Here is a 13775-nt window from a genome sequence, read left to right on the forward strand (position 1 = left end):
AGATACAAATACTAAATTCAGGATCTTTAACATCACTACAACACTGTTACCTAACATACAGCTCATAGTAGATATCACTCCTTGTGTCAGTAACATCCTTTATAACAACTTTTTCAAGTGATTCAGTATCCACTATGTGATAATAAGTGCTGGGGAGGATGCGGAGGAAAGGGAACCCTTGTGCATTATTGGTGGGAATATCAATGGGTACATCCACTATGAGGAACATCATGGAGATTCCTCAGTAAACCACATATGATCCAGTGAATATTCCACCTCTGGGTATTTACCTAAAGAAAACGAAATCATGGGGCACCTGGGTGGCTCAGTCAGTTGAGCATCTCACTCCTTATCTCTTAAAAACCTTTGAGATCGTGGGGCGCCTGGGTGGTTCAGTCGGTTAAGCGTCCGACTTCGGCTCAGGTCATGATCTCACAGCTTGTGAGTTCGAGCCCTGCATCGGGCTCTGTGCTGACAGCTCAGAGCCTGGAGCCTCTAAAGATTCTGTGTCTTTCTCTCTCTCTCTCTCTGCCCCTGCTCCGCTCACACTCTGTCTCTCTCTGTCTCTCAAAAATAAATAAACATTTCAAAAAAAAAATTTTTTTTTAAACTGTGAGATCGTGACCTGAGCCAAAATCAAGAGTCAGACATTCAACCAACTGAGCCACCCAGGTGCCCCTAGCGACCAACTCCTGCTTTCAGCTCGGGTCATGATCCCAAGGTCATGGGATAGAGCCCCACATTGAGCTCTGTCCTGAGTGTGGAGCCTGATTGGGATTCTTTCTCTCACCCTCCGTCCCTCTTCCCTGCTGGTGCTTTCTCTCTCTCAAGTTAAAAAAATAAAGAAGAAAAGAAAAAAAAAAAAGAAAATGAAACACTTAGTTGTCATGTCTATTTATTCTTGAGTTTGGAGCGGTGCCTCAGCCTTTCTTTGTGTTTCACCATATTGACATTTTTGAGGAGTACAGAGGAGCTGTTTCATAAAAGGTCCTTAAATCTGAGTTTTTCTCTGACATTTCCTCATGGGTAGGTTAGGTTTGGGCGTTGTTTGACAGGAGCACCACAGAAGTGTGATGTTTTCTTCTCAGTGCGTCAGGAAGCTCAAGATATCACTGTGCCGTTGGTGATCGCAACTTTGATTGGTCGCTGTGATAGCCAGCAGGTTATTTCACTGTAATAAGTAATGTTTGGAGAGATGCTTTAAAAGTACGTTAATATCCTGTTCCTTATCAACCTTCACCCAGTAGTTTTGGCGTCAGTATCCAATTCCTAAATTTTACGTCCTTTTTCTAATTTGAGATCTAATTGCTGTATGACATTATTGGCTTCAGATATATAACGTAATGGCTCGATTTACGTATGTACTGTGAAACGCTCACCACAGTTAATAGCTGTAGTTCATAATACTGTGGCTCAGTCGGTTGAGTGTCTGATTCTTCATTTCAGCTCAGGTCATGATCTCACAGTTTGTGAGTTCAAGCCCCACATCCGGCTCTGCACTGACAGTGAGGAGCCTGCTTTGGATTCTATTTCCCTCTGCCCCTCTCTCCCACTTGTACTCTTTCTCTCTCAATAAAATTTTTTAAAAATTCCTTTAAAAATAATAACAACGTATTGCATATTTGAAGGTTGCTAAGGGAGTGGATCTTAAATGTTATCACAAGAAACAAAATTATGTGTGGGGATGGATGTTAACTGGTAAGCATTTCAGAGTACATACATAAATCGAATCATTATGCTATATATCTGAAACCAGTAATGTTACATGTCAATTATATCTCAAATTAGAAAAAGGACGTAAAATTTAGAAATTAGATACTGATGCTAAAACTATCGGTTTTTGTTAGAAATTTTGTTAGAAATTAGATACTGATGCTAAAACTATCGGCTTCCACATACACGTTAGATCATATGGTGTTTGTCCTTTTCTGTCTTACTCCTTTCACTTAGCATGAGACTTCGGGGTCCATCTGTGTTGTCACAAACGACAGGATTTCTTTCTTTTTATAACTAAATAATATTCTTGTGTGTATGTGTGTACATCTTCTTTATCCCTTCAACCCCCAGCGGACCCTCAGGTTGTTTCCGTGTCTTGGTTGTTGTAAATAATGCTGCTGCAGTGAGCACAGGGGTGCAGATGTTTATTCGTATTTATGTTTTCATTTTCTTTCTTTCCTTCCTTCCTTCCTTCCTTCCTTCCTTCCTTCCTTCCTTCCTTCCTTCCTTCCTTCCTTCTTTTTTTTAATTTGAGAGAGAAAGCACCAGCAGGGAAGAGGGACGTAGGGTGAGAGAGAAAGAATCCCAATCAGGCTCCACACTCAGCACAGAGCCCAATGTGGGGCTCTATCCCATGACCTTGGGATCATGACCTGAGCTGAAAGCAGGAGTTGGTCTCTAGGGGCATGGGTGGCTCAGTTGGTTGAGCGTCTGACTCTTGATTTTGGCTCAGGTCACGATCTCACGGTTTTTAAAAAATAAGGAGTGAAATGTCCAACTGACTGAGCCACCCAGGTGCCCCATGTTTTCATGTTCTTTAGGTAAATACCCAGAGGTGGAATTGCTGAATTATATGTGGTTCACTGAGGAATCTCCATGAAGTTCCTCATAGTGGATGTACCAATTGATATTCTCACCAATATCCTCCTTTTCTCCACATCCTCCCTAGCACTTGTTGTCTTTTTGATAGTAGCCATTCTGACAGGTGTGAGATGAGATCTCATTGTAGTTTAGATTTCCATTTCCCTGATGATTCTTCATGTTGAACCCCCTTTTTCATGTACCTGTTGGCCATTTTTGTATCTTTGGTATATTCAGATCCTTTGCCCATTTTTTAATTGGATTGTTTTCTGATAATGGGTTGTATGGGTTCTTTATGTATGTTGGATATTAACCTCATATGGTTTACAATTGTTTTCTCTCATTCTGTAGTTTGCCTTTTCACTGTGTTGGTGGTTTCCTTTGTTGCAAGAAAGTTTCTTAATTTGAAGTAAATCCCACCTGTTTATTTTTGCTTTTGTCACCTTTGTTTCTGGTGTCAAGCCTAACAAATCATTACCCACATTGATGTCAAAGAACTCATCCCCTGTGTTTTCTTCTAGGAGCTTCATAGTTTCAGGTCTTACCTTTCAAGTCTGTGATCCATTTTGAGTTGGTTTTTGCATACGGTGTATAGTAGGAGTCCACTTTCATTCTTTTGCACACTGCTGTCCACTCGCCTCAACTTCATTTATTGAAGAGACCTCCCTTGCCCCATTGGTATATTCTTGGCTCCTTTGTCATAAGTTAATTGACCATATGTGCTCTGGGTTCTCTGTTCTGTTCCATTCGTGTGTGTGTGTGTGTGTGTGTGTGTGTGTGTGTGTGTGTGTGTGATGCCAGTACCACACTATTTTGATGACCCTAGCTTTGTGGTATGGCTTGAAATCAGGAAGTGTGGTGCCTCCAGCTCTTTTGTTCTTTCTTGGTTGCTTTGGCTGTTTGGGGTCTTTTGTAATTCCACACAAATTTGGGAGTATTCTATTTCTCTGGAAAGGCCATTGGAATTTTGATAACACATTGCGTTGAATCCGTAGATTGCTTTGGGTAGCATGGACATTTTAACAGTATTCTTACAGTCCTGTAGCATGGATTATCTTTCAGTTAATTGTGCCGCCTTCAGTTTCTTTTAAAAATGAATTCTAGGGGCGCCTGGGTGGCTCAGTCGGTTAAGCGTCCAACTTCAGCCAGGTCACGATCTCACGGTCCGTGGGTTCAAGCCCCGCGTCGGGCTCTGGGCTGATGGCTCAGAGCCTGGAGCCTGCTTCCGATTCTGTGTCTCCCTCTCTCTCTGCCCCTCCCCCGTTCATGCTCTGTCTCTCTCTGTCCCAAAAAAAAAACGTTAAAAAAAAATTTTTTTTTTTTTAATGAATTCTATTTTTTAACGTACAGGTCTTTCACCATTTTGGTTAAATTTATACCTACATATTCTTTCTGCTGCTATTGCAAATGGGATTGTTTTCTTCATTTCTCATTTTGATAGTTCATTGTTAACTGTATAGAATTGCAACTGATTGTTATATTTTTATTTTGTATCCTACAACTCTCCTAAATTTGTTTATCAGGTCTAATGATTTTTTTTATGGAGTATTTAGGGTTTTCTGTATAGAAGATTATGTCATTTGCAAATAGAGACAGTTTTACTTCCTCCTTTCTAATTTAGACACCTTTTATTTCTTGCCCAATTGCTCTGGCTAGGACTCTCAGTACCATGTTGAATTAAAGTGCTGAGAGTGGCCATCCTTGTCTTTTTCCTGATCTCAGGGAAAAGCTTTCCGTCTTTCACCATTAAGTACGATGATGGCCTTTATTATGTTGAGGTACGTTCCTTGATGCCCACCTTGTTGAAAGTGTCTATCATTAGGGGCGCCTGGGTGGCGCAGTCGGTTAAGCGTCCGACTTCAGCCAGGTCACGATCTCGCGGTCCGGGAGTTCGAGCCCTGCGTCAGGCTCCGGGCTGATGGCTCGGAGCCTGGAGCCTGTTTCCGATTCTGTGTCTCCCTCTCTCTCTACCCCTCCCCCGTTCATGCTCTGTCTCTCTCTGTCCCAAAAATAAATAAGTGTTGAAAAAAAAATTTTTTTAAAAAAGAAAGTGTCTATCATGAATGGATGTTGGGTTTTGCTAAATGCTTTTTCTGCATCTTGTTGAGATGATCATATGATTTGTGTCCTTTATTTTAGTTTTTGTGGAATATCACATTGATTGGTTTTGCAGAAGTTGGACCATATTTATCCCTGGAATAAATCCCACTTGATCATGGTGTATGTTCCTTTTAATATACGTTTATATTTGTTTTGCTAATGTTTTGTTGAGGATATTTGCATCTACGTTCAACAGGAATATTGGCCTGCAGTTTTCTTTTCTTGTAGTGTCCTGGTGTGGTTCTCTATTCTGTTCTGTTGAGCTATGTGTCTATGTGCTGGTACCATACTGTTTTGTTTTCTGCAGCTTTGTAATATGTCTTGAAATCTAGTACTGTGATACTTCCAGCTTTGTTGTTTTTTTTTGTTTGTTTGTTTGTTGTTGTTTTTTTTTAGTTGGCTTCATGCCCAGCACAGACTCCAACGTGGGGCTTGAACTCACGACCCTAAGATCAAGACCTGAGCTGAGATCAAGAGTTAGATATTTAACCAACTGAGTCACACAGACTTGTTGGTGGAATCTTTACGATTTTCTATGTATAGTATTATGTCATCTGCCAATATTGAGAGTTTAACTTCTTCCTTACCAATTTGAATGCCTTCTACTTTTTTTTCTTACCTGGTTGTTTTGGTTAGGACTTCCATTAGCATGTTGAATAAAACAGAAGAGTGTGAGCTTTTTTTGTCTCATTCCTGATCTTGGAAGCCTTATTCTTTTTCTCGTTCCTTGAGGTGTAAAGTTTTGTTGTCTGTTTGAGATCTTTCTTACTTCTTTTTTTTTTTTAAGTTTATTTATTTATTTTGAGAGAGAGGGAGAGAATCCCAAGCAGGCTCTACACTGTCTGCACAGAGCCCAGCATGGGGCTTGAACCCCTGAATGATGAGATCATGACCTGAGCCAAAATCAAGAGTCGGTCACTTAACTGACTCTGCCATCCAGGTTCCCCAAAGATCTTTCTTATTTCTTGATGTAGGCAGTTATCACTATGAACTTCCCTCCTAGAGCTGCTTTTGCTGCATTCCGTAAGTTTTGGTATGTTGTGTTTCCATTTTCATTTGGCTCAAGACAGTTTTTTTTATTTTTCTTTTGACTTCTTCACTGGTTCATTGGCTGTTCAGTAGCATGTTTTCTAATCTCCACATATTTGCGAGTTTTCCAGTTTTTATCTCGTAGTTGATTTCTGTTTTAATACCATTGTTACAAAATATGCTTGATATAATTTCAGTCTTCTTTATTTTATTTAAAAAAAATTTTTTTTTACTGTTTTTTTTTTTTTTTTAATTTATTTTTTGAGAGAGAGACAGAGACAGAGCGTTAGCAGGGAATGGGCTGAGAGAGATCTGAAGCAGACTCCAGGCTCTGAGCTGTCAGCGTGGAGCCCGACACAGGGCTGGAACTCGTGAACTGCAAGATCATGACCTGAGCTGAAGTCGCCTGCTTAACCGACTGAGCCACCCAAGTGCCCCAGTCTTCTTAAATTTATTAAGATTTGTTTTGTGCCTAACATTTGATCTGTCTTGGAGAATGTTCCAAGAGTGCTTGAGAAGAATGTGTATTCTGTGGCTTTTGGATTGAATGTTCTGTATATGTCTGTTAAATCCACCTAAGTACGTTTAATTAGAGCCTACCCCTTGAGGCCACACCTGTGAAGATAAGCTAATCGTCCCGATTCATGGAGAGACAGGGCATTTCTGTCTGCTGCCTAGGAGGGGTGCCCTGCTGGCGGGGTGGGTGCACAGAAAGCTGGTTAAGAATTGTTTCTCTGTTTGTTACAGTCCCTTAATAAACTGGTCAGTGTGTTTGCCTGGGTTCTGCGAGCCGCTGTAGAAAATGTATCAAACCTAAGGAGAGGATCATGGGAACCCTACGTTTGTAGCCAAATTGGATAGAAGTTGTGAGTAACCTGGGTGCCTCCTTCTTGTGATTGGCATCTGAAGTGGAGGTGGGGGCAGTCTGGCGGGACCGAGCCCTTCACCTGTGGGATCTGACACTGTCTCCCGGTTGGTAGGGTCAGAATTGAGTTAAATTGTAAGACACGCCAGCTGGTGTCACAGAGAGTTGCTTGGTGTGGGGTTAAACCACATACTTGGTGACCAGAAGTGTCAGAAGTAGCGTTCTATGTAAAAATAAATAATAATAATAAATAATAATATTCTGAGTAATTTTCTAGGTAGGCCAGTTTATGTATTTACAAAAGCTTTAATAGTTTTTCTGTATGCTTATAATCTATATTAACCTTCAGAGGATATTTTTTTTCTAAACTTAAGGCAGTTAGCGCTCGGTACTTATACACTTAAGGCATTTGGGACAGTACACCAGTTAAGGAGTATTTCCTTCCGGTTTGCACCAGTGTAGTCTGTTAACTAACGTGAGGGCCGTAGAGAGACCAGGTCTTCATTGGTCGCTCATTACAGACAAGCGTCTTCTACACTTAGACCTGTGTCCTAGCTGACTAATTCGTATTCAAAGCGGGTCTTGAGGTAGGTAGTCTACTTTCATAGACTGATTTGTTTCCCAGGTAAAAATGTGCTGGAAACTCAAATTCTGCCCCTTCTTACAGTCCTACCAGGTTATGTGTTGGAGGCGACGCATTCAGCTGTACAGGGGACTCTGTAGTCGTAAGTCTGTTCCCAGTAGTATCATTAGTCAGAAATGACTGATGCATTGTTTGCTGAGGCCTTTTTGATGTTTCTTTTAGCTGTTTCCGTGTATGCTTGTAGATGTGGCTTGTAGCCAATTTTATGGAAAAATCAGGAACCCCCTTTAGATGATAAGGTTTTAGTTAACCTATTAAATGTACCAGCAGTCTTATAAAGAATGGAAGCGAAGTCCTCAGAATAATCACTCATACAGATTTAATCAGAAGTTACTCAGAGAATGAAAACATATCACGGACAATTCTCCAGACTCTTCTAACATAGCCAACAAAACCTGTCATGATTGTCACCAAATGACAAAGGTCTTCAAATCAAGAAGAAAAAGGGGAAAAAAAGCTCGATAAAAGGATAAAATTTTGACAGTTACTTCAGCCCCATATAAGAACATTAATAATAGGCTTTTCTCCCAAAGTAAAAATTCATAAGAGCTAAAACATAATTCACATTGATAAAATACGACTTCCCTTTAGTTAACCTAGGGAACTTGAACTTCTTTTTGGCTTTCAGGTTCTCTTCATGTTATTTGTTTGCCAAACAGGACAGATTTTAGAATACTGATGTGTTCATTAAAATCTGGAGTCTGCCAGAAATCCCCGTATCCTCTCTTTCCTAAGGTGCTGGAGCAAGCAAGCCCTTGCGGTGACTCAGCAGCTGTCCGGGAAATGTTAGAGAAGAAGGCATCTTAGTAGTTTTATTATTTTGGGTTTGGGGCCAAGATAAGAGGTGATAAGATTTGAAAATCAGGTAATAAATGCCTGAAGTCAAGAAATGGTTGTAGACAGCATTTAAGAGAAACATAGTATCCATTAACAATCATTATTAGGAACCCTCACTTTTTCTACTTTTTCTTAAATATTTGTATACTTTTTCTCCCATTTGATGGTGGATTTGCCTGTTTGAATTTGATATGTCTGGTGGATTCTAATGATCAATTATTAAAACCAATAAACTACCGAAGAGAGAGAAAGCTGGCCTCAAACACTGAATGAGTTGCATTTATAAAGAGAGCATTGTGAAAGGCAAATCACTTTCTTTTGATAAGAAAAGCAAAAGGGTTTTTTTCATTTACACACATACACATAGAAATAGTTGTCTCGTTTTACAGCTTCAGCCAGGGGTCAAAAGTAAACACCTGTCACATAAACTTAGTGTTTAGCAGTTGTGTATCTGAAGTGGCTACTTTGATTCCTACATATTTTTCTCCTGAGTGATTTGAACTATAATAGTGTCACACAAACGAATACCATGGAAAATGCTAGGAGTGTTCAGACTCTCCAAGACAAACTGACAAAGACAGCCGGATTCTTTCTCAGTCGACCACTCCTCACAGCTCACGTGGAACAGAGTGTTGGAAAATGAAAGAGTCCCGTGTTGTAGTCACCAACAGGGAAATAGTGGTCATGCCTAAAATTAGGAACAAAATCGGACTCGGCCAAGATCTAGGAAAACGAGTTCTCGCATGATTGTCATGTTCATAACGGTGCCCCAGATCCTAGGTGTCCACATCACAGAATCAAGGATGGGATTTTTCTTGTTAGAAAAACGGTCCATAGTTGAAGTGGGGTGCATTCAAGGGGGCATGTGTGTCGTTTCGCCTACTGAGGACCGGAACCTGGATTGTTCTGAGGTTTCGTGTGCTCGCTCTCCTCGGGTGCCCAGCAGTTTCTTCCCCGCCCACCGACTGCCACCTGCCTGCTGACCCTCGGGGAAGCAGGATGGTGGTCTCGCTTCCATTCGTATTGTGATTAGGTGGGGTCTTTACTGCTCTCTCTTTCGTTTGCTTGCGTAAACCTTGAATCGAATAAAGCATAGATGAGGTTTTCTCTCACACACCATACCTGGTTCTGGACACGGGTCTTTTCTCAACCTGTTGGACTTTGGTGCACGGTGGAGACATCCAGTCTTTAGTTGTAATAAAAAATTCATTATCTCTGTTCACAGTTACTATTTTGGGTAAGTTTTTGAAATGAAAAAAGTGGTTTTTAGATCTAAGCAGAACAACCTCGATTCATGCCTTTTCTTCCTTGAAGCTGTTTCCCAGACCCCTCACCACTGCTTTAAACACATGGCACGGCCTCGTGCCGTTTCTGGCCTCACCTGGGCCCTTAGCCTCCTCGTGTTTGCTCTCATTCTCCCATCTCGTTCCAGCTTTGACCTTCTGCTGGCTATTTCCTCTTCCTCCCAGATCCCCTCATGGCCGAGACCTAATGAGAGTCACGTCTGAACTTAATGTCGCTTCTCGGTTGCTCTCCGTTCTTCATATTTTAATTATTGGCCTAGCATTCATTATTTTCTGAGTTTTTCCTGTTTTCTTAGTTTTTCTTACTTCCTATTGTCTGTCTACCTGAGAACAGTGTAAACCGTCTTATTCACTAGTGTCTTTTAGCACTTAGAGCAGGACTTGGACTTAATGAGTGCTCAGTCGTTGTTGAACAAATAAATGAATGATCCAGTTGAAAGAACCAGTGTTCAGATTCTACAAGTAACTTGCCTTTGGGGGCCTCAATTTTCCCATCTGCAGAATGTGTGTTAGTATACCTATTTGTTACACAGTATAGACTTGTTTTTTAAAAAACAGTATAATTCAGGGGCGCCTGGGTGGCTCAGTCGGTTAAGCGTTGGACTTCGGCTCAGGTCACGATCTCACAGTTCGTGAGTTCGAGCCCCGCGTCGGGCTCTGTGCTGACAGCTCAGAGCCTGGAGCCTGCTTCACATTCTGTGTCTCCCTCTCTCTCTGCCCCTTCCTTGCTCATGCTCTGTCTCTCTCTGTCTCAAAAATAAATAAACATTTAAAAAAAATTTTTTAAAAAGCAGTATAATTCATAGAGAAAAGAAATACATCAGCCTTGCCTTATTTGCTGGAACTTAAAGGCAAAATAAAATCAGAGTAGACTAAATGAGGTTCTCCTGAAACTTTTTTTTCTCCCTTTTTCTTCATTTCTTTTTTCTTTCTTTTTTTCCCCCTTCCTTTTATGTATTTGTGAAATCTCTTAAGACTGATTTCATACCAAACATCAGAAAGAAACGTAGACCAGTAAGATGAGTGGAAGAGGTAAGTCTATGGAGACATTGCAGAATAAAATAAAAAGAATAGTCACTCAGTAGGAGTCGGACAAGAAACTGAGGTTTTTATCTGAAGTCTCCCTAGCAGCTACTAAAATTAAGGCAAGTCACTTGACCTCATAGAGCATCTGTTTTCGAATCTATAAACTAGAACTAACATTTCTTCTTACCTGCTTCATGGGATTGACATAAATGACAACACGTGAAAGTTACTTTTTAAACTGTAAATCATGAGGGGCGCCTGGCTGGCAGCTCAGTTGGGGGAGCATGCAACTCTTGATCTCGGGGTTATGAGTTCAAGCCCCCCGTTGAACATAAAGCTTACTTAAAATATAAAAATAATAATGCATGTATACATACACGCATATGATAAATCACTGACTACATATAAGGTAATTATTATGATCGGGTCTAAAATTTAGGTTCTTTCTGCAAAACTGCTGGAAAATGCTAACATAGCTGTTTTTTTATGTATAATTCCTAAAAGACAATTCCAAACATGTAGATACTTTTTTTTCCCTTTATGTTTATTTTTGAGAGCGAAAGAGAGCACGAGCAGGGGGAGAGGCAGAGAAAGAGGCAGAGAGAGGATCCAAAGCAGGCTCTGAGCTGCCAGCACAGAGCCCGATGCGGGGCTCAAACTCATGAGTCAGAAGCTTCAACCAACTGAGCCACCCGGGCGCCCCAAAAGCATAGATTCTAAAAGTACGTGAAAGTACTTGGTATCCCTCCCCCCAAAAATATGCCTTTGAAATTTAAGCCACTGTTAAAACAAATACTCTTGATAGAGTGATTTGTTTTCTGTGTTTGACCACAGGAGATTTCGTTGCCTCTGATTATTTTTTGTTCTTTTCTAATCACAGCCCAAAGAGCCGGCTGATCCAATTAAAGAAGGAGAAGCTGGAATACAGCCCTGGAGAGCACGAGTACGGGTTATTCCCAGCCCCCATTCATGTCGGTGAGTACGCGGTGTGCACGACACATGGCCAGAAACAAAGGAGAGGGTGTTTCTTGAGTTTGGATGAGATGTTGGTGTTACTGTCATTTCTGCGTCTTCCATGAAGTCGAGCTCTTTCTTTACCATTTAGTTTATACTCAGTCTGAAGGATTCTGCAAATTCCTTGCTGTCTAGGAGTCAAAATGACCTAAATATTTCTCACTCAGGTTTCAGTAACAAAAAAACACTGTGTCCGTAGCTTTGGATTCCCTGAGCGTGTCACCTAGGAAAAATCAGCTATTCATCCCTTCACTGTCACGTGTTTTCCGTGTTCAGAAAGACATGATTTATGGTATGTAGTCACCAAAGGAAGAGAGCCCACTACTTTTCCTGATCATTTATCTGCTTGAAAATTGAGCAAGATTTATCTTTCCATTCCTTTTGGGGGCAGGGGGCAATGTCAAGGTTTTGTTCAGCATTGGGGCAAGCATGCCTGCTAGGCTCCTACTGTTGAGCAGCATTTACCTAGCTGTCCTCCTGGATTCCTCCCATTCTGTCTCTGCCGCATCCCGTCCGTCCCCCCGCGTCCCGTGACCGCCGCCCTTGCAGTACCCCGCACCACCCCCAGGTGTGTCCCACGCCGGTCTCAGGCTCGTGCTCGTGCAGCAGCCGCCTGACACGTGTGTCTGTTTCCATTCATGTTCCCTCCAGTTCACTGTCTGCATAGTAAAGAAAGACAAGATTTTATAACTGTTAAGGATGACCTGGTCCCTGACTACCCTCCCAGTCTCTGCCTTTCCCTTCTGTCCCTTCCCCGCTGTCTTCTCTCAGCTCCTGGAACAGAGCCTCATTTTGCTTCTTGTTCCCACTGCCCGAACAGCTCTTCCCTGGACTCTTCCTGTGGCTGGTTTCTTCACGTCCCTTGAGGATGAGCCTAATGTCAAAGTCTGCTTAAATGTCATTTTCTTTAGAATTGTTTTCCTGATTGTCCCACCAAAAATGGTCCCTTCCTTTATCTTGTATCACAGCATTTCTTTCTGTAACCCATGATTACCCTAGTTGTTTACTCATTTGTTATGTCTCCCTCATTAGGTTATAAGCTCCAGGTACAGGATCGTTTGTCTCTCTTCTTCTCCTTTGATTTCCTAGTGCCTAGTACATAACAGAAGTTCAGCAAATACTTGTACAAACGAAAGAAAAGGAGGAGAAATGAGGACAACTTCTTTTTTTTTTTTTTTTTTTTTTTTTTTAAATTTACATCCAAATTAGTTAGCATATAGTGCAACAGTGATTTCAGGAGTAGATTCCTTAGTGCCCCTTCCCCATTTACCCCATCCCCCCTCCCACCACCCCTCCCATAACCCTCAGTTTGTTCTCCATATTTATGAGTCTCTTTTGTTTTGTCCCCCTCCCTGTTTTTATATTCTTTTTGTTTCCCTTCCCTTATGTTATTCTGTTTTGCCTCTTAAAGTCCTCATATGAGTGAAGTCCTATGATTTTTGTCTTTCTCTGACTAATTTCACTTAGCATAATACCCTCCAGTTCCATCCACGTAGTTGCAAATGGCAAGATTTCATTCTTTTTGATTGCCGAGTGATACTCCATTGAATATACGTACCACATGTCCTTTATCCATTCATCCATCGATGGACATTTGGGCTCTTTCCATCCTTTGGCTGTTGTCGATAGCGCTGCTGTAAACATGGGGGTGCATGTGTCCCTTCGAAACAGCCCACCTGTATCCCGTGGAGAAATGCCTAGTAGTGCAATTGCTGGGTCGTAGGGTAGTTCTGTTTTGAGTTTTTTGAGGAACCTCCATCCTGTTTTCCAGAGTGGCTGCACCAACTTGCATTCCCAAGGACAACTTCTTGAATGTAGGTGGCAGGAGCAGTTTACTCACGTAGTGCATGTTGACCCTGTGTGTTACAGCCTTCTCTTTCAACTGAGACTCTTGCTCCTCATGACTGTGGGGCTCTTCTCTGTGCTGTGATGACCGAATCCCCTGTTTCTCCTCCAAGGGCTCAGCACTAGCAGTGTATTTAAAGCAGCAAGCATAGACAAATTGTGCAATGAAGATTAGTGTGCTTTAATTATTCTGTGCTGGGTGGCTGGAGAATGGTTTAACTGCAACATAAAGTTCCAAGGTTTAATTCTGTTACCTTAATGAAGGTAAGAAGTTCCACATTCTCTGGGATTCATGCCAAAGTCCTTCTGAAAGAGCATTTTGTTTTTACTACTTATGGCATCGCAGTGGAAACAGATTCTCAGCAGATTTAGCTGTTTCCTAGAATCTGGTAATGATCAATAGGCTTAGAAAGGAAGAAGTAATTTAAAAGTCCCATTAAAGGAAAACATGACTCCGGGCACCTGGGTGGCTCAGACCATTGAGCATCTGACCCTTTGGCTCGGGTCATGATCCCAGGGTCGTGGGATCGAGACC

General features: G+C 41.5%; 1 protein-coding gene across 1 annotated transcript in view; it reads left to right on the forward strand.

Moving 5' to 3' along the window:
- The window catches only part of ASH1L (ASH1 like histone lysine methyltransferase), a 198058-nt gene that overhangs the window by 125540 nt on the left and 58743 nt on the right, over positions 1–13775 (forward strand). Inside the window, 1 exon segment of the mRNA XM_032591884.1 lies at positions 11262–11356. Coding sequence (XP_032447775.1) covers positions 11262–11356 — 95 coding nt within the window.

This window comes from Lynx canadensis, chromosome F1, assembly GCF_007474595.2.
Source record: "Lynx canadensis isolate LIC74 chromosome F1, mLynCan4.pri.v2, whole genome shotgun sequence".
In the NCBI taxonomy this organism is placed as follows: Eukaryota; Metazoa; Chordata; class Mammalia; order Carnivora; family Felidae; genus Lynx; species Lynx canadensis.